Source organism: Camelina sativa, chromosome 11 (genome assembly GCF_000633955.1).
Source record: "Camelina sativa cultivar DH55 chromosome 11, Cs, whole genome shotgun sequence".
Taxonomy (NCBI): Eukaryota; Viridiplantae; Streptophyta; class Magnoliopsida; order Brassicales; family Brassicaceae; genus Camelina; species Camelina sativa.
Genome location: NC_025695.1, coordinates 33,919,525 through 33,940,570, shown reverse-complemented (window position 1 = coordinate 33,940,570; position 21,046 = coordinate 33,919,525). Strand labels below are relative to the sequence as shown.

Sequence of the window (21,046 nt, the reverse complement as noted above, 5' to 3'; positions counted from 1 at the left end):
TAGTACTTTTTAATGATGTTCATTTGCAGTTGCAGGTAATAAATACTAACATTTTGACAATCACACATCTGTCAAACGATTTACGATTTTTACCACATCGTTTAGCAAACCTCAACCCTCCTACAATAACCACATCTGTCAAACATTTTTTTACCAGATTAAAAAGCCTCATTAATCATTCGATAATGTCAAAAATCGACTCTTTGTTCGATTGCCAAAGAGCAATCTAAAGTCGATTTTCATTATTATCGATATTCAATTGATTTAAGTATATTAAAACGGTTACATGTCCTTTCGAATGACATATTTCGAGTTTCAATTAATCCATTCCTAATATGCCATAGTTCAAGACTTTCTCAATACAATAAAGATTTTCCTCCACTCAGTGTTTACATCATTTGCATTTATGTTCCCGTATGTCAAAAACTATATTTTCTATATAAAAAAAAATCGGCTGTTGTTGATTTTATAGATACTGATAAAATCATACATTAAAATAAAAAGAATATATAAAATTTTCCGCCGTTGATTTTACAGAGATACTAATAAAATCATACATTACAATTAAGAGAATATATATAAAATCGTCCACCGTTGATTTTATACATGCGTTACAAACTTACAATACCATACTTTGTTTTCTTTTTGTGAACGTTATAATATGTGTGGTTTGAAAAACTAAAATTTAAAATTGTTAGTTACGAATAATAAAATAATAATATTTTATAATAAAATTTTAAATTAGTAGAATATATAGTAGTCTCTTGTAATAATGAAGTAGGAGAATAATAGAATAAGAAACTAATTAAGTAATTGATCATTAACAAACCATAATTAAATAGTTGCTGCAGCGCCATAAAATCAAAAACACATTATTGTGTGTGGTTATCAAAAAGAAGAAATTTGTACTTAATGAAACATCTATTATTAGGAAAGTGTAAAAAAAAAACTATACTATTTCTTATATAGTATAAATTAAAAAAGTTTATAAGTAAAGTGGAAACACAAAAGAAAAAAAAAAGTGAAAGAGTAAAAGAAAGAGGAAGACTGATGAATGCTGAGGCTGCGGGGGTGGAGAGAGAGAGAGAGAAAAAGCTCCCTTTACACGTGATTTTATAAAGAGAGAGAGAGAGAGAGAAGAGACCAAAGCCCCAAAAGCAAAACCTTCTTTTGCATGCGTCCTTAAAAGACATAAATTTTTTTCTACATCACAATCATCTCTTTTTCTTTTCTTTCTATTAACCTTCCTTCTTCTTCCTCCAACCTCGTCATCATCATCATCACCATTCATACTCTCTCTTTCTCTTTTCTTCTTCTCCACATTGAGAGGAAAGCTATCTATATTCTTCTTCATTGGTCGGTGAGTGTTTTTCTTCTTCTTCTTCTTCTTCTCCTTTGTGTGTGTGTTTAATAATAGTAATAGTCTAATAGAGCGGACGGGTCATTATCTCACCATAGCAATAAATTCACTTGTAAAAAAAATAAAAATAAAATTTATATCATTCATTCTCTTTGGGGGATAGATATTTTGATATTTCCACTGCTCTTTTCGATGTTTATTCCTTCTCTTTGTTCACTTGCTCTCTCTCTCTCTCTCTCTCTCTTTTTCTTCAAATTCATAGGAAAAAAAAAGGTTAGATTTTTCGATTTTTTTGTTTGTAATTATCTGTTTGGGTTCTTCCAATTTTTTTTTTTTTTTTGGTTGCTCCGGGATCTCATTTCCCGGTTTCAAATAGAGACAAAAAATCTTAAAGCTTTCTCCGGTTTTGTTTTGTCTTGTGGGTATTCCCAATTTTTTCACCCTCTCAAAAGCTTACTGTTTTTGTTTGTCTGATTGGTTCCTTTTTTATTTCTTGGTCTTTACAGTGTTCTCTTCTAATTTCATGGCTTCTTGTCTCTCTTTTAATTTCTCGACAGAACCAAAACTGTATCTATATATATATCTATGCATGTATTTGTTAAATCTCTCTTCTTTTTTCACCTCTCTGTTTTTGTGTCTGAAACTTTGTAATAGAAACAAGAAGAACAAAACATTTTTTTTTTTGTTTGTTTACTTCAGCACTGTTTCAAAGTTTTGATTTTGATTTTTCTTTAAAACCCAAAACACTATCATCATAGTTTTTTTTCTTTTCTGGATTGTCTCCAATTTAATGCAATCTGACAAATTTTTAAATTTTTTTTATTCTTAATATTTTTGTGTACTTATTTTATTTTGGTTGCTTTCATCCTCATGATTTTGCAGTAGAATAAGGCCAAAGAAAGGGATCAGTTTTAAAGTTTCTTTGGTTTTCATTCTTTTTGTAGTCTGAGTGAGAAGAGAAGTTTGAGAAATCCCCAAAAACACAAATGCCGATTAGGCCAATGAAAGATAGCTCTGAGACTCACTTAGTCATCAAAACCCAACCTTTAAAACAGCACAATCCCAAAACCGTTCCAAACGGTAAAATCCCTCCTCCTCCTCCTCCGGTGACAACTCCGGCGAATGGTCAGACTCAAGCTTCTTCACCTTCACCGCCGTCGAAGAATCGTAGCAGGAGGAGAAACCGCGGTGGTAGAAAATCTGATCAGGGAGATGTTTGTATGAGACCTAGCTCTCGTCCTCGTAAACCACCACCACCGCCGAGTCTAACCACTTCTTTAGCACCCGTCGTTGCCGCCTCCGCCGGAGATATAGTCGCCGTGAATCATCAGATGCAGATGGGTGTTCGTAAAAACTCAAACTTTGCGCCGAGGCCTGGTTTTGGAACTCTTGGGACTAGATGCATTGTTAAAGCTAACCATTTCCTCGCTGATTTGCCCACCAAGGATTTGAATCAGTATGATGTAAGTTTTTACCTTTTTTTAGTATTTGCTCTAATGAGAAATAAAGGTTCAAACTTTGGACGATTTAATGAAAGAGAGAGAGAGAGAAGAGTTTTAATGTTTGTTCTTATTGCTTATTTTGGTTCATTGATTGACATTAGGTTATGATTTTTGCAGGTTACAATAACTCCTGAAGTGTCATCAAAGAGTGTAAACAGAGCTATAATTGCTGAGTTAGTGAGACTATACAAAGAGTCTGATCTCGGGACGAGGCTACCGGCTTACGATGGCCGGAAAAGTCTTTACACTGCCGGAGAGCTTCCTTTTACTTGGAAGGAGTTCACTGTTAAGATTGTTGATGAAGATGATGGTATCATCAATGGTCCTAAGTAAGTTTTTTTTTTTTTTTTTTAATAACTTTGGGGTTGTTTAGTTTTACTGTATGTGTGTCTGTTTTTAATATTTGAATTTGACCTAACATTTTGTTTTGTAGAAGGGAGAGATCATATAAGGTGGCTATCAAGTTTGTTGCACGGGCAAATATGCATCACTTGGGAGAGTTTCTAGCTGGTAAACGTGCAGATTGTCCGCAAGAGGCGTTGCAGATTCTTGACATTGTGCTCAGGGAATTGTCGGTTAAGAGGTTTTGTCCCGTTGGAAGATCTTTCTTTTCGCCTGATATTAGAACACCTCAGCGACTTGGTGAAGGGTTAGAGTCATGGTGTGGGTTTTACCAGAGTATTAGACCAACTCAAATGGGTTTATCACTAAATATCGGTAAATTTTTTTGACTCAAGAGATTGTTACAGTTTTGGTCTTGTTTATAAGTCAGCATAAGCTTAATGTGATTCTCCTTACTTTTTGTAGATATGGCTTCAGCTGCATTTATTGAGCCTCTTCCGGTAATAGAGTTTGTAGCACAGCTTCTTGGAAAAGATGTCTTGTCTAAGCCGTTGTCTGATTCTGATCGGGTTAAGGTACTATTCTTTTCATCATATTATCTCCTGTCTTGAGTCCTAAGAATGTTACTAAGAATGTTGGAAACTTTAACAGATTAAGAAGGGTCTCAGGGGAGTGAAAGTAGAGGTTACTCATAGAGCGAACGTAAGAAGGAAATATCGTGTTGCGGGTTTAACAACTCAACCAACAAGAGAGCTAATGTGAGTGCTTTGTTGTTCTTTATTACTCTCTGATTACTAAGGCTAGTTTCATTGAGATTAATCAAGTTTTCTGGTTTATATTCTTAGGTTTCCAGTTGATGAGAACTGTACAATGAAGTCGGTTATCGAGTATTTCCAAGAGATGTATGGATTCACGATCCAGCACACACATTTGCCATGTCTCCAAGTTGGAAACCAAAAGAAGGCTAGCTATTTGCCAATGGAGGTAAAACTGTAAACCGTAGTTCTTTGTTTGTTTCAAGACTTCACATTTCAATTTTTAGATTTTTTTTGCTGATTCGGTTTTGAATGTAGGCATGCAAAATTGTTGAAGGACAACGGTACACAAAAAGGTTGAATGAGAAGCAGATTACTGCTCTCTTGAAAGTTACATGCCAAAGGCCACGGGACAGAGAAAACGATATTTTGCGGGTAAGTTTATAGTCATGTAGCTTTTTATGGTTCTTTGTCAGTTATAAGTGAGGGCTTAACTTCGTGTCAAAAATGTTTTTTTAAAGACGGTCCAACACAACGCATATGATCAAGATCCATATGCAAAGGAGTTTGGCATGAACATAAGTGAAAAGTTAGCTTCTGTTGAAGCTCGGATTCTACCAGCTCCATGGGTAAAAAACACTACACAAAATCTCTGAATTTTCTCAAACTAAAGATAATTCACTGTTATGCTAATTCGTCTCTCTTCGTTTTGCTACAGCTTAAGTATCATGAGAATGGGAAAGAAAAAGATTGTCTCCCACAAGTCGGTCAGTGGAATATGATGAACAAGAAAATGATCAATGGGATGACGGTGAGCAGATGGGCATGTGTTAACTTCTCACGCAGCGTGCAAGAAAATGTTGCTCGTGGATTTTGTAATGAACTTGGTCAGATGTGTGAAGTCTCGGGCATGGTAATTAAATTTGTCCTTTTTTTTTAACTGCATTGTCTGAACGTTTTAACTGGAAGTCATTCTTATCACAAAGCTTTTCGTCGTTTATTACTGTAGGAGTTTAATCCAGAACCTGTGATCCCAATATATAGTGCGAGGCCTGATCAAGTTGAGAAAGCTTTAAAGCATGTTTATCACACTGCAATGAACAGAACCAAAGGGAAAGAGTTAGAACTTCTGTTGGCAATTTTACCTGACAACAACGGTTCACTTTATGGTATTTATTATTGTTCTTTCGACATCCGTAAATCTCACCTTTTATTTGTCTTCTGTAGTATTTTACGATGAAAACAAAATGCTTCTTGTAATCTCAGGGGATCTTAAGAGAATCTGTGAAACCGAGCTTGGTTTAATATCTCAGTGTTGTCTCACAAAACATGTGTTCAAGATTAGCAAACAGTATCTGGCAAATGTATCTCTTAAAATCAACGTCAAGGTGAATACTTTTTACAGCTGAATTGAATTTTTTCTATTGTTCTTGCATTATGAATCTCTCAGATCTTTCTGTGTTTGGTTTCAGATGGGAGGAAGGAACACAGTTCTATTAGAAGCCATAAGCTGTAGAATTCCGCTGGTTAGCGATATACCAACAATCATATTTGGTGCAGACGTAACTCATCCAGAGAACGGGGAAGAGTCGAGTCCTTCAATCGCTGCTGTAAGGATTATATACAACAACTGCATTATACACTTTTATCAAGTAGTGAAACATCGAAATTCATTAGACTCGGTTTTGTATTTTTTTTTTAGGTTGTTGCTTCTCAAGATTGGCCTGAAGTCACAAAATATGCGGGTTTAGTTTGTGCTCAAGCTCACAGGCAAGAACTTATACAAGATTTGTATAAAACATGGCAAGATCCTGTACGTGGCACTGTTAGTGGCGGTATGATCAGGTAATAAAAATCGCATTATTTCAGTTTCGGTAGTTTGATTTTAGCGTTATATCATCTCAAGGTTTCTTTTTTGTTGCTTTTCGACAGGGACCTTCTGATCTCATTTAGGAAAGCAACAGGGCAGAAACCACTTCGAATTATCTTTTACCGGTAGGTTTCTCTTTGCTCATGACAGTAAAAGAATTCATATGTAAAACTTATAATTTGGTACTCATGGGTTGTTTTACTGACACAGTGATGGAGTAAGCGAAGGGCAATTCTATCAAGTTTTACTCTATGAGTTGGATGCAATTCGAAAGGTAATAACTTTTGTACATAGCTTGAATTGATGTCGCCAAATTGTCAGCAAATCATTTACATAATTTATTTGTTTAGGCTTGTGCGTCACTTGAACCGAATTATCAGCCACCGGTGACATTCATCGTTGTACAGAAGCGTCACCACACTCGTTTGTTTGCTAATAATCACCGAGACAAAAGCAGTACTGATCGAAGTGGAAATATCTTACCAGGTTAGTTAGTTCTTGAAACAAATAATAGAAGATCATAACAGAAAATAACTAACTAATTTCTTCTTTGCCGCCTTTAATTTCAGGTACTGTAGTTGACACCAAGATATGTCATCCAACTGAATTTGACTTCTACCTTTGTAGCCATGCTGGTATTCAGGTATGAAAAAACGAAACAACTACCGAAATATCCAAAAACACACACCTTTTTCTCTAGATATACAAGAAAAGATTTAACTTTTGGTGTTTATTTTATCTGATTTAGGGAACAAGCAGGCCTGCACATTACCATGTTCTTTGGGACGAGAACAAGTTCACAGCGGATGGTATTCAGTCTCTGACTAATAATCTCTGTTATACCTATGCGCGATGCACTCGATCTGTCTCTATAGGTAAAAAATAACATTTCTTTTTTTCTTCTTCATCCTTTAAACCTGCAAATCAAACTAAAATCTCATTCATATGTTAACTTTTTTTGCTGTTTGTATAGTTCCTCCGGCGTATTATGCCCATCTCGCTGCATTTCGAGCACGTTTCTACATGGAACCGGAGATAATGCAAGATAACGGATCACCAGGGAAAAAGAGCACGAAAACAACAACTGTTGGAGATTGCGGTGTGAAGCCTTTACCGGCTTTGAAGGAGAATGTGAAGAGAGTTATGTTCTACTGCTAAAAAATTCCAACATCCCTAATCAAAAGAAAGTTTTAATAAGTAGTTTGGTTGTTTGTTCGTAGTTCGGCTTTAGATTTTACCAATGTTTTTCTTATGTAAATTTTGTTGGTTTGGTATTAGGAATTAGGGCATTAGGGTTTTTTCTAAAGTTTGTATTGTAGCTGCTGATGATAACAGCAATGGCTTTGTTAAGGCATCCGCTTCTACAGTGGTGGTTTTTACTGTGGTTTCTCCATTGTTACATCGTTGTAAGCTTTCGTTTTAACCTTAGGAAAGGTCTGGTTAGTGTAAAGGAGAACTCTATTTCGTGGGAAGAATTGCAAATCTTAGCCCTAAATTTTGTATTAAAAAATACAAAAAAAATACTCTTGTCAATTGAGAAAGTGGAAAATAATACAAAAGTTTGAACTAATAAGAAAGTTAAGAAGACCGATGAGGTCAGTTTTAGACAGTTGGACCTTCGACAAACAGATCTCGGACTCACAACGAGAGAAACAGAGAACAGTAATAATGTCTTTACTTCCTGCACAAGTAAACTCTTGCTCCATTCTTACGTACTAGTAGATATAAATTTTTTTCCTACTAAGGGTTTACTTGCGCCATTGGTTCACTCTCACGTCAGACTGAATTGGCTCGATATAAATTTTTTAAAAAAATTTGGCTCCATCGAAGGGAACATCACATTCAACAACAGTGTCCAATCTCCTCTTACGATGTCCATATTTCTCAAGGCGTACCAAATCATGTCGGTCATCATAAATTTAGCATCATCGTCTTTGATTCCAACTCCTATGATGGGTTTAGTATGTTTGGTTTCTAGAGTGTTCTTACCACGGTTTGTGTAAACCCTAGATAAACAGTATAAATAAGGTTGTCATCTAAATCAATAAGATCAAGTCAGTTTAATACCTAATTTAAGAGGAGTCTAGTCACTCAATCTATTTCCACGGTGGTGTCGTTGTACACGCTGTCAAGCTCCGACAACCCTGGTACTATCATCACCTCTGTTCTGTTGAATGGAGACAACTACAACAAATGGTCTGAAGAGATGTTAAATGCTCTTCAACCCAAAAGGAAAACATGCTTCATTGATGGGATGACATAGTTTGACAGATGGAAGACGGTAAACTCAATGATCGTGGGTTGGATAAGGATTTCGATTGAGCCAAAAGTTAAGTCAACCGTAACTTTCATTTATGACGCTCATCTTCTGTGGGATGAGTTGCAGCAGCGTTTCTCCGTAAGTAATAATGTCTGTGTTCATCAGATCAAAGCTCAACTCGCTTCATGTCGACAACACGGTCAGACGGTCATCGAGTACTACGACAAGCTATGTCATCTTTGGGATGAATTGAAAAACTATCAAGCAAGTCCGGTGTGTCTCCATGGTTCGATTATGACTACAATTGTTAATGAGAGGGGTAATTAGAAACTTCACCATTGTAATGGGTCTTGATGATGCACGATTTGGAGGAATATCTATGAGTCTTATTAATATGGATCCGCTTCCCACCCTTGGTGTTGCTTATTTTAAAGTAATCCGAGAAGAACAAAGGCTCAATGCTTCTTGTCTTTAGGAAGAACGACAAGAGATTGTAGGGTTTGTGGCTCATTAACAAGTCTATGTGGTAGCTTTTTCCGCCGAAACTGAAGTTCAAACCGGGACCCGTGCCGAGTCTTCTATCATCAAGTGTCGTCCTATTTTGTGTTCTCACTACGGATGTTCGGGCCATGAGAAGAAGGATTCTTGGTCTATAGTGGGCTTTTCCGATTGGTGGACCGAGCGTAGTGGTGTTGGATGTGGTTCTGGTAGTCACAGACGCAAAACTGGTTTTGGTTGTGGTAGAGGGCAAGTTGCTACAGCTCACGCGACAAGTTCCAATCTGTCTTTGTTTCCAAAGTTTACAAAAGACCAACTTCGTGTTCTCTCTCAGATGATTCAAGAGGAAACATCTGCTGGTAGTTCCAATAAATTGTCTAGTAAGATGCACTTTTGGGATGTTATTCTAGATACAGGGGTTGCTTACCATATGACTGGTCAACTTTCTCTATTAACTAATGTTGTCTCTATTCCACCTTGTTTGGTTGGTTTTGCAGACGAAAACAAAACGTTTGCTTTGAATATGGGAGAGTTTCCACTTTTCGAGAAAGCTGCACTAACTAATGTGCTTTATGTGCCAAAGTTGAATTGCACTTTGATTTATGTATCTAAGATTGTAAAGCAAACGAAGTTTATGGTCACGTTTAATGATACAATTTGTTTTTTATAGGACCGTTTTTAGAGAACTTTGATTGGAAGAGATGAAAAGCGTGATGGGGTTTATTATATAACAGATGTTCCTACTGCTAGCGTCTGTTCTGATCAAGCTTTATGGTTTCAACGGTTGAGTCATCCAAGTTTTTCTGTATTTTCAGCTTTACCTATGGTTTCTATTTCTTATTCGTATGTTAGCTCTCGTTCTTGTGACATGTTTTTTAGCTAAGCAAACTAGAAAAGTTTTTCCTTAAAGTATTAATAAAGCTTTAGATTGTTTTTTTTAATTCAATGTGACGTTTGGGGACCCTATCCTGTTCCGTCTTCATGTGGTGCTGTTTATTTTTTTTGACAATTATGGACGATTTCTCAAGATCTGTATACATATCTTATGCTCGAAAAATCTGACGTACTGATAATTCTCACAAACTTTCTTGCCTACATCGAAAAACAGTTTGGCAAGAGTGTGACGATGGTTCATAAATGAGACTGAATTCATGTGTCTCTCGGGTACATTTCATAAGCTTGGTGTAGTTCATAAAACTTCATGTGTCGAGACTTCACAACAAAATGGTCGCGTTGAAAGGAAGCATATGCATATTCTTAATGTAGCATGTGCTTCTACCAGTTAAGTTTTTGGGAGAAGCTATTTTAAAAGCTGCATGTTTGATCAATCGTACACCAACCTCCATTCTTCACAATCGTTCTCCTTCACGGCTGCAAACCATGCTATGATCAGTTGTGTGTTTTCAGGTCAGCTTTTTATGTCCATCTTGTTTCACGTGTTAGGGACGAGTTTGGTGAATGAATTCTTCTATGTGTTTTTGTGGGATACCCGGTGGGTTAAAAAGGATGGCAAGTTTTTGATGTTGAACGAAATCAATTTTGGTCTCGTGGGATGTTATTTTTCGAGAAGATGTTTTTTTGTTTGCTTTTCTTCGTGTGACAGGCTGGTTATGCCATAGTCTCGTTGTGACATCCTGGTTTGCGGAGAGGTTTAAAAGAATTAATTTGGCCACCTATGTCAACAAAGTGCACTTATTTTTTTGGTCAAGGGTCTTGAGAGAACTCCAGTGTTAATCTTGCTTGAGCTGGAGTAGTCTCAGGATGGATAACCTTTTGGGAAGTGACTGTCGGAACTGTCCGAGTGAGGACAAAACACAGGGAAAGATCATTTGGTGATTTGTAGGGACTGTAACAAGTCTTTAAAACCTCCCGGACGTAGCAACTGGCTGTCAGATATAGATGGGCTCACGGACCTGGTAAGAGGATGTGAGGCCCATTAAGGAAGGTGGGCCCATGGACTGAGATTGGATATATGGCCCACTGAGAGGTGGTGGTTGGGGCGTTACACTCGAACTATTCACTCTCCAATAGATGATGAAGATTGGTCAAAGGCTGTCGACAGGAGGAATATTCTTTTTCCTGCTGTTCCTACCGTTTCCTTTCCTGGCGTGCATTCGGTTGCTCATTTCAGTACGCTACTGACGGTTCTCAGCCCCAACAAAATGTCTATGTTCAGGCTATCTCAGTCCTGACTATAGAGAAAACTATCACCACTCTGTCTCCTGAGATTTCTCCAGATGCGGATGGTTTGTCGTCTTCTGACTCTCTTGTTCAGTCCATGTCTTCGTCTCGCAATGTGTCTGCCTGTTCTACGTCTTCTCCAGCGTTTGTGGAAACCACGCCTCCTCGTCAAGGCAAACGAAAAATTAAACAATCTGTTTGCTTAAAGGATTATGTGTTTTACAACACGACTAGTGACTTGATAACCCCTCATGCTCTCACATCCTCTTATTCTTAGTCCTCGACGCCGGTCCATGATAATTCTTTGTATCCTTTTATATATTTGATTTCCAATGCTAAGTTTTTTGCAGGCCAACGTGCATACTTAGCTGCCATCACTAATGCTGAGGAACCCAATATTTTTAAAGATGTTGTTCATATTAAGATGTGGAATGACGCTATAGGTACAAAAGTCGATGCTCTCGAGTTCAAGAAGACTTGGGATGTTGTTGATCTTCCACCGGGTAAGGCGGTGAATGGGAGCCAATGGGTTTTTAAAACCATGTACAACGCTGATGGATCCATTGAACGTTACAATGCAATGCTTGTAGTATGAAGGGGTGGATTTTAACGAGACTTTTGCAACAGTTGTGAAAATGACTACAGTCCGTACACTTATACGTCTTGTTGCGGTAAACAATGGGAGGTTTATCATATGTTTGTTCACAACAATTTTTTTCATGGCGACCTTGAGGAAGAGGTTTTTATGCTTCCTCCCAGTTTTCGACACTCTCATCCTAACAAAGTTTGTCGCCTTAAAAAAGACATTATATAGGCTTAACAAGCTCCTCAGTGTTGGTTCAAGAAGCTCTCGGATTCTTTGCTTCGTTCAAGCCTATGATAATTATTCTTTGTTCTCTCATACTCGTGAGAATATCAAACTTTGGATGTTGATTTATGTTGATGATCTTCTCATTTGTGGCAATGATAGTTATATGCTGCAAAAATTCAAAGACTATTTGGGGAAATGTTTCTCAATGAAGGATTTAGGAAAGTTGAAATATTTTCTTGGCATTAAAGTTTCACATAAGGAATAGTTTTGTCATAACATAAGTAGGCCTTGGCTATTATTGTAGACAATGGTAATCTTGGTGCCCGACCTGCACTCACCCCTCTTGAAGAAAACCATCATCTTGCTGATAATGATGGTATATTGCTCACCGATCCTACACCATATCATCGTCTAGTAGGGCGCTTGCTCTATCTTTTTCATACATGCCCTGAGTTGTGTTATCCAGTACATGTGTTGTCTCAGTTTATAAAGAATCCACGGGAAGCTCACTGGGATGCGACTTTACGTGTTGTTAAGTTCTTAAGGGGTTCAACGTGACAAGGGATTCTTCTTCGGGCATATTCTAATTTCTCTCTCACGATGTATTGTAACTTTGATTGGTCTACTTGTCCCATCACTCGTCACTCTCTTACAACATATGTTGTCCTTCTTGGCAGTTTCCTGATCGCTTGGAAGACTAAAAAGCAGGATGTCGTCTCTCATTCTTCCGCATAATCAGAATATCGCGCTATGTCTGTTGCTCTTCGCAAAATTAAATGGTTTTGTAAATTGATAAAATAATTTGGTATTGACCAGTCTACGCCAAGTTGGTTGTTTTGTGATAGTAAAGCTGCTATCCACATTGCTGCTAATCCGGTCTTCCATGAGCGCACCAAACACATCGAAAATGATTGTCATGCTGTTTGTGATGCGATCTATGATGGTATAATTTCTACTCAACATGTTCGGTCTGAAGAACAGTTTGCGTTGATTTTGACAAAAGCACTAGGTCGTCTGCATTTTCTCTATCTCATGTCCAGGTTGAATGTTCAAGACTTTACACTCCAACGTGAGGAGGAGTATTAGGGTAATGTAATGGGCTTAGTATGTTGGACCCTTAGAGTGTTTACGGTTTGTGTAAACCGTAGATAATCATGTATAAATAAGGTTGTCACCTAAATCAATAAAGATCAAGTCAGTTTAATACCTAATTCTACAAGAATGAAGTCTTTATGGGACCGAACTCATGTTTGAAGATAATCTGTCTCGACGTTGATCCTCAACTTATTCGTGTTTTTTTTGCGGTCAAAATGGTGATCAATTTGGAAACTAAGCAGAGGGAATGGATTGTTCATCGTTAGGTTAAATTTAGGGAATAATGAAGATTGTTTGGTTTCTTTATTTCTTTTATAATGAATATCAGAAATCTCATATCTCACACTTACCTTTTTTCTTTTCTTTTCCTAAAACAAAAATTTCAAGTAGTTAAAGTACCACCTCAGATCGATCCTACCAGAATTCGACTCCACTAAGTCGCGTGACTCTGCGTAGTAGAGATTAATTATGGATTGGGCATTGTTGATTCAATGATGACAAAAAAAAAGAATTTTAGTGCTAGTTTTTTTTAATGAACTAAAAACAAAAACTAAGATAGAAATTTATAATAGTTATGATGCCAATAACTAATAAAATAAAAACAATAATTCTTATCAAACTAATGTTTTTTTTTTGTAATGTGAGAAGTATATAAAATTTTACACCAAAATATTTTTATTTAACCAAATAAAATGTGTCAACATTTACAACAATTAATTCAAATATAGAAAAATAATATAGACTAATAATCATTACTCAAAATTGTTTTAAAGAAGGGTCAAAAATAATATAGACTAATAATTATATTTAACCAAATAAAATGTGTCAACATTTACAACAATTAATTTAAATATAGAAAAATAATATAGACTAATAAATAATAATCATTACTAAAAATTGCTCATTATATTCTCCTCCTCTATCACTTCAAAATATTTTTATAGTTCTGTGACGCTGGTTTTCTACTTCGAGTGTGAACTCTTTGAATTTTTCTAGTTCCTCATCTTTGCTATGCAAGAGATATATATAGCAATATCTTGTGCAATCATCAATGAAGGTAACAAATTATTTCTTACCACATCTAGTTTGCACATATTTTAAATCACATATATATTTGCGAACTAGACCTAGAGGTTCAGTTGTTCTTTCAACCCATGATGAGGGAGTTTTAGTGAGTTTGGCCTGTACGCACATTTCACATTTTTCTTGGTTGGTTTTGAATTTTGGAATTAAATTAAAGTTTCGCATTTTTCGTATTGTTTTATAATTGACATGTCCTAAACGTTCATGCCAAGTAGTAAATGACTCAACCAAGTAAGCAATAGGATTTTCTTTCATTTCAGAAACAGAAGCAGAAGCTACATTTTTCAGAAGGAATGTCATTATAGACATCTTGGTCAGTCCACCCTTAACAAAATCCTTTCCCAGATACACCCAATTTTTCTTAAGAACTAACTTATCAGACTCATAATTAACGGAGAAACCATTCTTGCTTAGCATTGTTCCAGAGATGAGATTCTTCCGCATGTCAGGTACATGCTTCACATTCTGCAAGGTGAGCTCATGATCAAAAGTTAGCTTCAGAACTACTTTCCTTTACCTTCAATCTTATCACTGCCGTGTTTCCCACGAAAAGCTGCTTGTTTGCACTTAGGTGGTGAACATAGTCCTATCAGAGCATATGTGTATGGTAGCACAAGTGTTGTAGTGCCACTCCACTGGGTTGTCTTCCACCATGTTACATTCAGTAAGAATCAAACCATGTCTTCTTTAGTTAGGTATGCCTGGATCTTGAGATCTTTGGTTTTGCTTTTGCAAACTTCAGCCTGGTGCCCAATCTTGCCACAATGATGACACTTCCCTTTGAACTTCCTCTCAAGGTTGCTCTTCTTGAAGTTTGTTGCAGATGACGCTTTCAAGGTATTATGAGGAATAAAGATCCTATTACCCTTACCTTTCAGCTTGGCTTTATGCTCAACTACATGTACATCATGCCCCTGGTTTTGAGCACCTAAATGAACCCCACGATTGTTATCCTCAATCCTCAACCTTCATATGAGATCATGAAGAGACATTTTCTTACGTTTGAAGTTAAGGTAATGCTTGAAATCCGACCAGCCTGGTGGTAGCTTCTCGATCAAGCAATTCATTTTGAAGACATTGCATATCGACATCTCTTCCAACTCTATCTCTAAAAAGATGCGTTGAAGAGCCTCCACTTGTTCCATAATTGGTTTAGGATCCACCATCTTGAAGTTCAGAAACTTCGTATTTGAGAATTTCTGCATCCCAGACTCATCAGTCTTGTACTTATTCTCCAAAGCTAGCCACAATGTTATGAAGTCTTGTACATATTGTAGAGGTCGTACAAATCATTGACCAAACGGTTCAGAATCTGACATTTGTAACAATAGTCTCCTTGAGTCCAACTATCCATACTTCCAACCACATACACATTTGTGGCGCCTTGTGGAAGAGTTGGTGGATCCTCTGTGAGGTATCTTTCCATGTTCATGCTGGTCAAGTAGTAGCGCATCTTGTTTTGTCACGTTTTGAACCCAACTTTGTCATCAAACTTATCTGGCATCATCCCTTGGGAAGCTAAGGGTGGTATCCCCATGTGGATTGATCTATTACCGAGAAGATTTTGACGCACATTTTCCATACTAGAACTGGTAAGCTTCGTGTTTTCAAGTTCTTTAGCAAGACGTAAAGCCAACTCTTCAGGAGTCTCAGCAGAGGTCTTAGGAACTCTATCACCGTCAATATTGTTGGTGTTGTTTCTTGACATTCTGTTTAACAATAAACAGATTTGATTAGTATGTTAATCAAACAATTCAAGTAATTAAATTACACTGAATTAGTTTTGCAAACTCGCTTAAGAAGCATTCGCAGAAACACGTTTCGCATTTCACAAACTCACTCAAGTAAGAGCGTTCGTGAAAACCAGAGAGAGTAGAGAAGAAAGAAGTAAAATCGTTCTTCTATAAACTTTCCGCGTAAGCACCAAAAAATGATAGCATAATCAGTTGTAAGAAAATTATGAAATCATTTTTTAAAATAAAAAATTCGAAAAACTCTCAATCCGTTTAAAGCGATAAGCAGAAAGAATAAGGTCAACGATGCTCGAGAATATATGGTGAAGATATGATGTTTTTTTCCTTATAAAAGAGAATGAAACCATATATAAAGGAGTGAAAACACACTACCAATTTCCGATGTGAGACATTTTCCCAAACATCTCAAATAGCTCACTTTACACTTTTATATCTCATTTAAATCAACTTTATTTTGGACGTATGAGTATACCATCTTGTAATACTCGTTTCCAGTTTTCCATTGCAGTATCAACCCAAAAATTCCGTTTAACATTTTGGCCTGAATTTGACTGGAAAGTCGCCGGACAGTCGTTGTCTCAAAACCTACAGTTTTCTGAAATTTTATTTCTGAAAATTCAGTTCCAACACCTTATTCAAGCCGTTTAGTAAAGGATAAGGTCAACGATGCTTGGTGGGTTCAAGGATAAGAGTATGGTGGCCGATGGATCCGAGGCTTCACCACAAGTCCACAACTTATATAGATTTGTACAGTTGTAGCCTCGGGTCCATTTAGCATATGCGTTTTTAGTTATGTTGGACTAGTTCGAATGATTGATGTATAAAAACGTAAAATATTTTTTTATTGCTCTCGCTTTTTGATTAGTAAAAACAATTTGTTAACAGTCAATTTACAAAAAACGCATAGACACATCATCAAGACAAGGGAATATTAATTTAGTACTCCCAAGAGACCGGAGCGCCAATGTTGCTCCCAACTCTACGGACACAATCGTTCCATGACTGTTTGCTTTTTGGAATACCCTTAGAAGCAAAACTTTTATGCTCATACGAGGTGAATATGAACTTAACCCATACGAGATGACAATCTTTGCCAATCTTCAATACATGATGACAACATTCATCAGTGATTTGCGGAGTCTCAGCGAACATGTTCTTGAAAACCTGACCTCCGCATTTCTTGCCTTGCTTTTCAATGCAAGCGTCAAGAAAATCGAGCTGTTTGTGCGAGTAATGGCTAGCAAGCTCTGTGTCATACTCCATTGCGGGTGAATCAGCCTCTTCAAGTGGAGCTTCATCAGGAGATTCGACGTAAATTTCGAAATCTGAAGTTGGAGAATCAGCCACATCTTCTAGTACCTCGTCTGTATATGGATTGATTATCTGGGAGAAAGTCGGACGAACCATGTAAAACATTACTATGGACACCATCATTACCATGAGAAGAGACTTTGCCATTTTTTGCTTTTGGTTTTGGATGTAAGATTTTTGTTTTTGTTTGTCAATGTAAGATTGGTGACAAGAAATAAGAGATGTTTTATAAGGTAATCAGTAAAGGTGTTGAATTGATAAAACGTTTATTTATTAATCGTTTTATTAGGTAATCGGTAAGGGTGTTAATTGATAAAACGTTTATTCATTAATAGTTTTATGTTATGAAATTCATAAACCTCAACATTTAATTGAAGCATATAGTTAACATATATACAGAAATGATGAAACAAAAACTTATTTATTTATCTATATTATTATTTTGGGAGAATTGGAAATAAATGATATATTTTTTTAAAAATGTCTAAATATACTTTATTTTCACAAGTTTGGTCATATAGGTTTTATAATAATCAAAAACCAGTTTTACCCTTAATTTTATATAAATTTAAATAATAAAAATATAAACTCCTAATTAATTAAAAATATTCCTAACATTAAATTTCAAAATTCTTAATCTTTTTTTTCTTTTCTTTGAAGTTTTTCCCTTCTTTCTCCTCAAGAACTCAAGGCGTCGTTTGTTTTTTTGGCCGGAGATTAACGTTTGGTGGCTCCGCTAACACCAACGTTAATGCTTTTGTTGTATTTTGTTTCTAAACTATGAAATTGTTGCAAGTTTCTTCTTCAAAGATTCATTGGTGATTCTCTTGGCCGTCAACCAATCATCCCACCGCCATCCATAAGAGTTTTTGTGGTTGGTGTTACGGTAAGGGCAGCTTCTTCCAAGCTTTCTCCACTCGAACCAACATCCAGGTCTGGGTGAAATCTGATGTTTCTTGTCTCCTTCATACCGGATCTAGTCGATTACATATTAGAGAAGCAAAACTCTAAAAAACCCAACTTTATCGGAAATGAGAAATCAAAAAGGGGTTTTTACAAGAGAGGGTTGATAATTCTGAATTTCGAACATCATTGAGCCAATTTTTGCACTTAGTCTTGATAGAAATTTCAATCATCTTCAGCGCTTCGACCTGATCTTGCTTCGTCTGTATAATCTTGACAAAACTCTCAAATATTAAATCCCAGTTTTCCTGTTCCGAAGATTCTCCAGACACAGATTTAATCTAACGCAATACCCAAGTTCCAGTACCAATCAAAGAAGCACACTTCACACAAGAGTTGTATGTAGAGTGAGGAAATCAAACCGGAGTCTTACCGCAAATAAGGAAAAATTCAGACTCCGGCGATTAAAAGAGAGAAGAAAAAGGGTCACTCTAGGATATATAAGAAATATTTGTTAGTAACCACAATAGTTTTATATGGTCGAGTGGTTATTGAAATGTTAGTGCGGTGACTTTGTTGGTTCGAGTCCTCGTTACAACTTTTTTTTTTTTTTTTTTTTTAAATCAGATTAAAGTCTAAACGGACAGTTAAGCACAAATCACCTTTTCTTAGACCATGTGCATCAGTGTATTTTGCTTCCGTCCCGCATAATTAAAATGTTAAATTTAAATCGAAATGAATGAATTATGAATGGGACGTATCTACAAACGGGACATATTTTCGTCCGTCCTTCACAACACGTGGCGGCGTTTAAAAAATCTCATCTTTTTTCTTTTTCTTTTTTCTGTTCTCTCAATTTACCTGAATGGGGTTGAGATGAGCTCTGATCCACCGGCGGCTGGTGACGGTGGCGAACAAGCCGCTGCTGCGGGAACGAGCGTGCCTTCACCGTCGTCATACGACAAACAAAAGGAGAATCTCTTCAAATCTGATTTTGTGTTCCTCCCTTCAAATCTCTCAACTTTGTTATGATTCCGAATCTGAAAATTGTTTCTTTTTTGGGTATGTGAAGCCTTTGGCTGATGCAGAAGGAGCTAGGAAACAGAAGATGATTGAGCTGCTGAAATCTCATGGCGGTTTATCTTATGTGAGTTTTTTTTGAATTTCCTTTTGATCTTTGTATTGTGTATTGCTTTAGATTAGACATTGTCCGTTTTGTTTCATTCTTTAGGGTAGGTAGTGGGAAATTGAACCTGCTGAGCTGGATTTCTCAAACGCCGCAATGATTGGAAAGGTTTGTATTTCGAGCATTCTCTGCGTTTTAGTTCAATACGATGGAGTTTGCTGTTTGTAAAAACTGCTTCTTGTATTTTGTATTTCAGGAACGTTCTTCTGGTTAATTCAAGTGCAGACCACTTGAAAGTTGGAGACTTTGGGCTAAGTAAACTCATAAAGGTTCAAAACTCTCATTGATGATTAATTAGTGATCTTTTCCCTATTGATCTGTTTGTGTTTAGTGTTTATGCTTCTGCTTGTGGAGCAATCTTGATTCGTTTTGTTCTGTATTTATTGTTAGAGTGTATGATTTATGAAACTACTGGTATTGTTATTAGTGCTGCAGTAGATTCAGAGACACACGAGGAAATTGCAATCAAGAAGATAGGTAAAGCCTTTGACATTCTTATTTGTACGGTTGCCTCATATAGTGTTTAAGCTCTGATGTTTAGCCTTTTTCTTTCATTGGTTCATAAGCTATCTTGAAACACAAGAAATTTTTGTATGAGGATTGTCCTTGTAATCCAAAATATTTGTTTTTTTTTTCAAGCTTTTGTAATTTTGTAATTTTCTAATGGTTTTAATGTCAATGTTATATGTTTTATTTACATTAAAACTTTTATATGTTTTTAATTATTAATTTAAATAATTAATTTTTTAAAATTTAAAATACTATTATTTTTTCTAGAGGACCAACTGTGAGGGACACCAATGCTCATACCAAACTTAAGAAACTTTGAAAATAAGATTAATATATTTGAAGGACCAAAATTTGTCCCACACCGCTGCACATGCCCTTATGTTAAGGAACAAAAATTAAGGTTTGAAATTCAAATTAGAACATAATCCTAACCAACAAATATGATCTTGGATAAATATTTAGTTTCCTTTTTTAAAGATTCAGTTTTTATATTTAGTGATCTCTAAAAGTTTCAGAGTATACATTCTACCTTTTTGTAGTAGATATCTACTAAATTTATCAGAGATAGAGTAAAAAGAATAAAACATATTCTAACGTTTTCAGAACATAGAGTAAACCGTAGAAGGTTTATACTAAAAAGTTTAGAACCTAAAGTAAACCGTAGAATACATACTCTGAATATTGTAGAATTTTGGATTTCGGACTACTAAACTATTTAGAACAAAAACCTTTTCTGAAATTAGTATAGCATGTACAAAATGTTAGAATACAAAATCCGTTATTTTCAGAATAGTAGAAGATGATTTCTAAATTTTTTATATCAAATTTTATCCATCAAAAAGTAACTTATACATTTTTTTTATTTTTTGTAAAAAATTATATAACCTCTGTTATTGTATATCTACTTATTCTCCTATATTTCATATTTTACAATTTATTAAATTTGAGTTTATGAATTTGTATGGGTATTTTAGGTAAAAATGACTATTTTCAAAAAAAGGTGTATATGAATAAAAAAAGTTTTAGTGATCATTTTTTTCCAATTTTCCCTATTATTTTTGAAGTACATTTTGTGTTATGACCTTGAAGTTTTGGTTATTTAATTTATTTTATTTACAACATTAATCCCTAACTATTTTCCTAAAATAACAATTCCTGGAAACTCATTTAATGGAACTATATTAATCGAACAAATTTATTTACACTTATTGTCATAATAAGCTTGACACCATCTATACTTTCTGATATTTACAAACACAACTCTACGCATTAAATTTTTAATTCCATAAAAATCTCTAAACCTATTTTAATAGATCTGTAGAGACTGTAGAATCTCTTAAATTTAAATGACACAGCCGAATTTGAGTAACAAATTATTACAATCGCAATAATTATTATAACGTTAATAAAGTTCATAAAAACGAGAACCCAACTTTTAGAAACTCAATAATTGGGTATATTTAACTTTAGCATCAAGGAAAACATTTAATATAGTATATACCGTGTTAAGAAACTGAATATTATTTTGCGATAATGTTATCAACTCAAATAGAAAAACACTAAAATCTATCTTTTATTGCTACGGATCGTACACTCCTTGTTCATCTAGCATTTTCCATGTATGA

At 35.7% G+C, this 21,046-nt stretch overlaps 3 protein-coding genes across 5 annotated transcripts; 1 reads left to right on the top strand and 2 right to left on the bottom strand.

Annotated features, from left to right (window-relative positions):
• LOC104725078 (protein argonaute 10) lies at window positions 1,218-7,279 on the top strand. 3 transcript variants are annotated; one of them, XM_010443681.2, is made up of 20 exons: window positions 1,218-1,360; window positions 2,305-2,823; window positions 2,980-3,191; window positions 3,296-3,579; window positions 3,670-3,779; window positions 3,856-3,962; window positions 4,050-4,188; window positions 4,278-4,394; window positions 4,481-4,588; window positions 4,678-4,872; window positions 4,969-5,128; window positions 5,226-5,347; window positions 5,432-5,569; window positions 5,662-5,804; window positions 5,892-5,954; window positions 6,040-6,103; window positions 6,180-6,315; window positions 6,399-6,472; window positions 6,578-6,704; window positions 6,803-7,279. In XM_010443681.2, exons 2-20 carry the CDS (start codon window positions 2,347-2,349, stop codon window positions 6,985-6,987), a joined length of 2,961 nt encoding a protein of 986 aa, XP_010441983.1. In that variant the 5' UTR covers window positions 1,218-1,360; window positions 2,305-2,346; the 3' UTR covers window positions 6,988-7,279. The 3 variants fall into 3 exon arrangements, with proteins under 3 accessions (XP_010441983.1, XP_010441984.1, XP_010441985.1); XM_010443682.2 differs by having other exon boundaries at window positions 1,238-1,360; window positions 2,243-2,823; XM_010443683.2 differs by lacking the exon at window positions 1,218-1,360 and adding an exon at window positions 1,412-1,633.
• LOC104728619 lies at window positions 14,014-15,183 on the bottom strand. Its single transcript, XM_010447581.1, has 6 exons — window positions 15,114-15,183; window positions 14,758-15,018; window positions 14,435-14,685; window positions 14,275-14,343; window positions 14,131-14,222; window positions 14,014-14,032 (listed from the first exon to the last, which is right to left on the bottom strand). The coding sequence occupies exons 1-6, from the start codon at window positions 15,181-15,183 to the stop codon at window positions 14,014-14,016; spliced, it is 762 nt and encodes a 253-aa protein (XP_010445883.1).
• Window positions 15,220-16,999, bottom strand: LOC104728618. The gene is made up of 2 exons (XM_010447579.1): window positions 16,455-16,999; window positions 15,220-15,466 (listed from the first exon to the last, which is right to left on the bottom strand). The coding sequence occupies exons 1-2, from the start codon at window positions 16,967-16,969 to the stop codon at window positions 15,220-15,222; spliced, it is 762 nt and encodes a 253-aa protein (XP_010445881.1). The 5' UTR covers window positions 16,970-16,999.

What these genes read in the sequence shown, in the direction of transcription:
- LOC104728618 (XM_010447579.1), bottom strand. Translation starts at nt 16,969, where the DNA reads ATGGCAAAGTCTCTTCTCATGGTAATGATGGTGTCCATAGTAATGTTT. An exon ending in GGCGCTCCGGTCTCTTGGGA is followed by an intron (nt 15,467 to 16,454) that starts GTACTAAATTAA and finishes ATTGTTAAACAG; the next exon opens with AATGTCAAGAAACAACACCA.
- LOC104725078 (XM_010443681.2), top strand. Translation starts at nt 2,347, where the DNA reads ATGCCGATTAGGCCAATGAAAGATAGCTCTGAGACTCACTTAGTCATC. An exon ending in CAACCAACAAGAGAGCTAAT is followed by an intron (nt 3,963 to 4,049) that starts GTGAGTGCTTTG and finishes TTATATTCTTAG; the next exon opens with GTTTCCAGTTGATGAGAACT. An exon ending in GTAGCCATGCTGGTATTCAG is followed by an intron (nt 6,473 to 6,577) that starts GTATGAAAAAAC and finishes TATCTGATTTAG; the next exon opens with GGAACAAGCAGGCCTGCACA.
- LOC104728619 (XM_010447581.1), bottom strand. Translation starts at nt 15,183, where the DNA reads ATGGAAAGATACCTCACAGAGGATCCACCAACTCTTCCACAAGGCGCC. An exon ending in ACCTAACTAAAGAAGACATG is followed by an intron (nt 14,344 to 14,434) that starts GTTTGATTCTTA and finishes ATGCTCTGATAG; the next exon opens with GACTATGTTCACCACCTAAG. An exon ending in CGGCAGTGATAAGATTGAAG is followed by an intron (nt 14,223 to 14,274) that starts GTAAAGGAAAGT and finishes CTCACCTTGCAG; the next exon opens with AATGTGAAGCATGTACCTGA.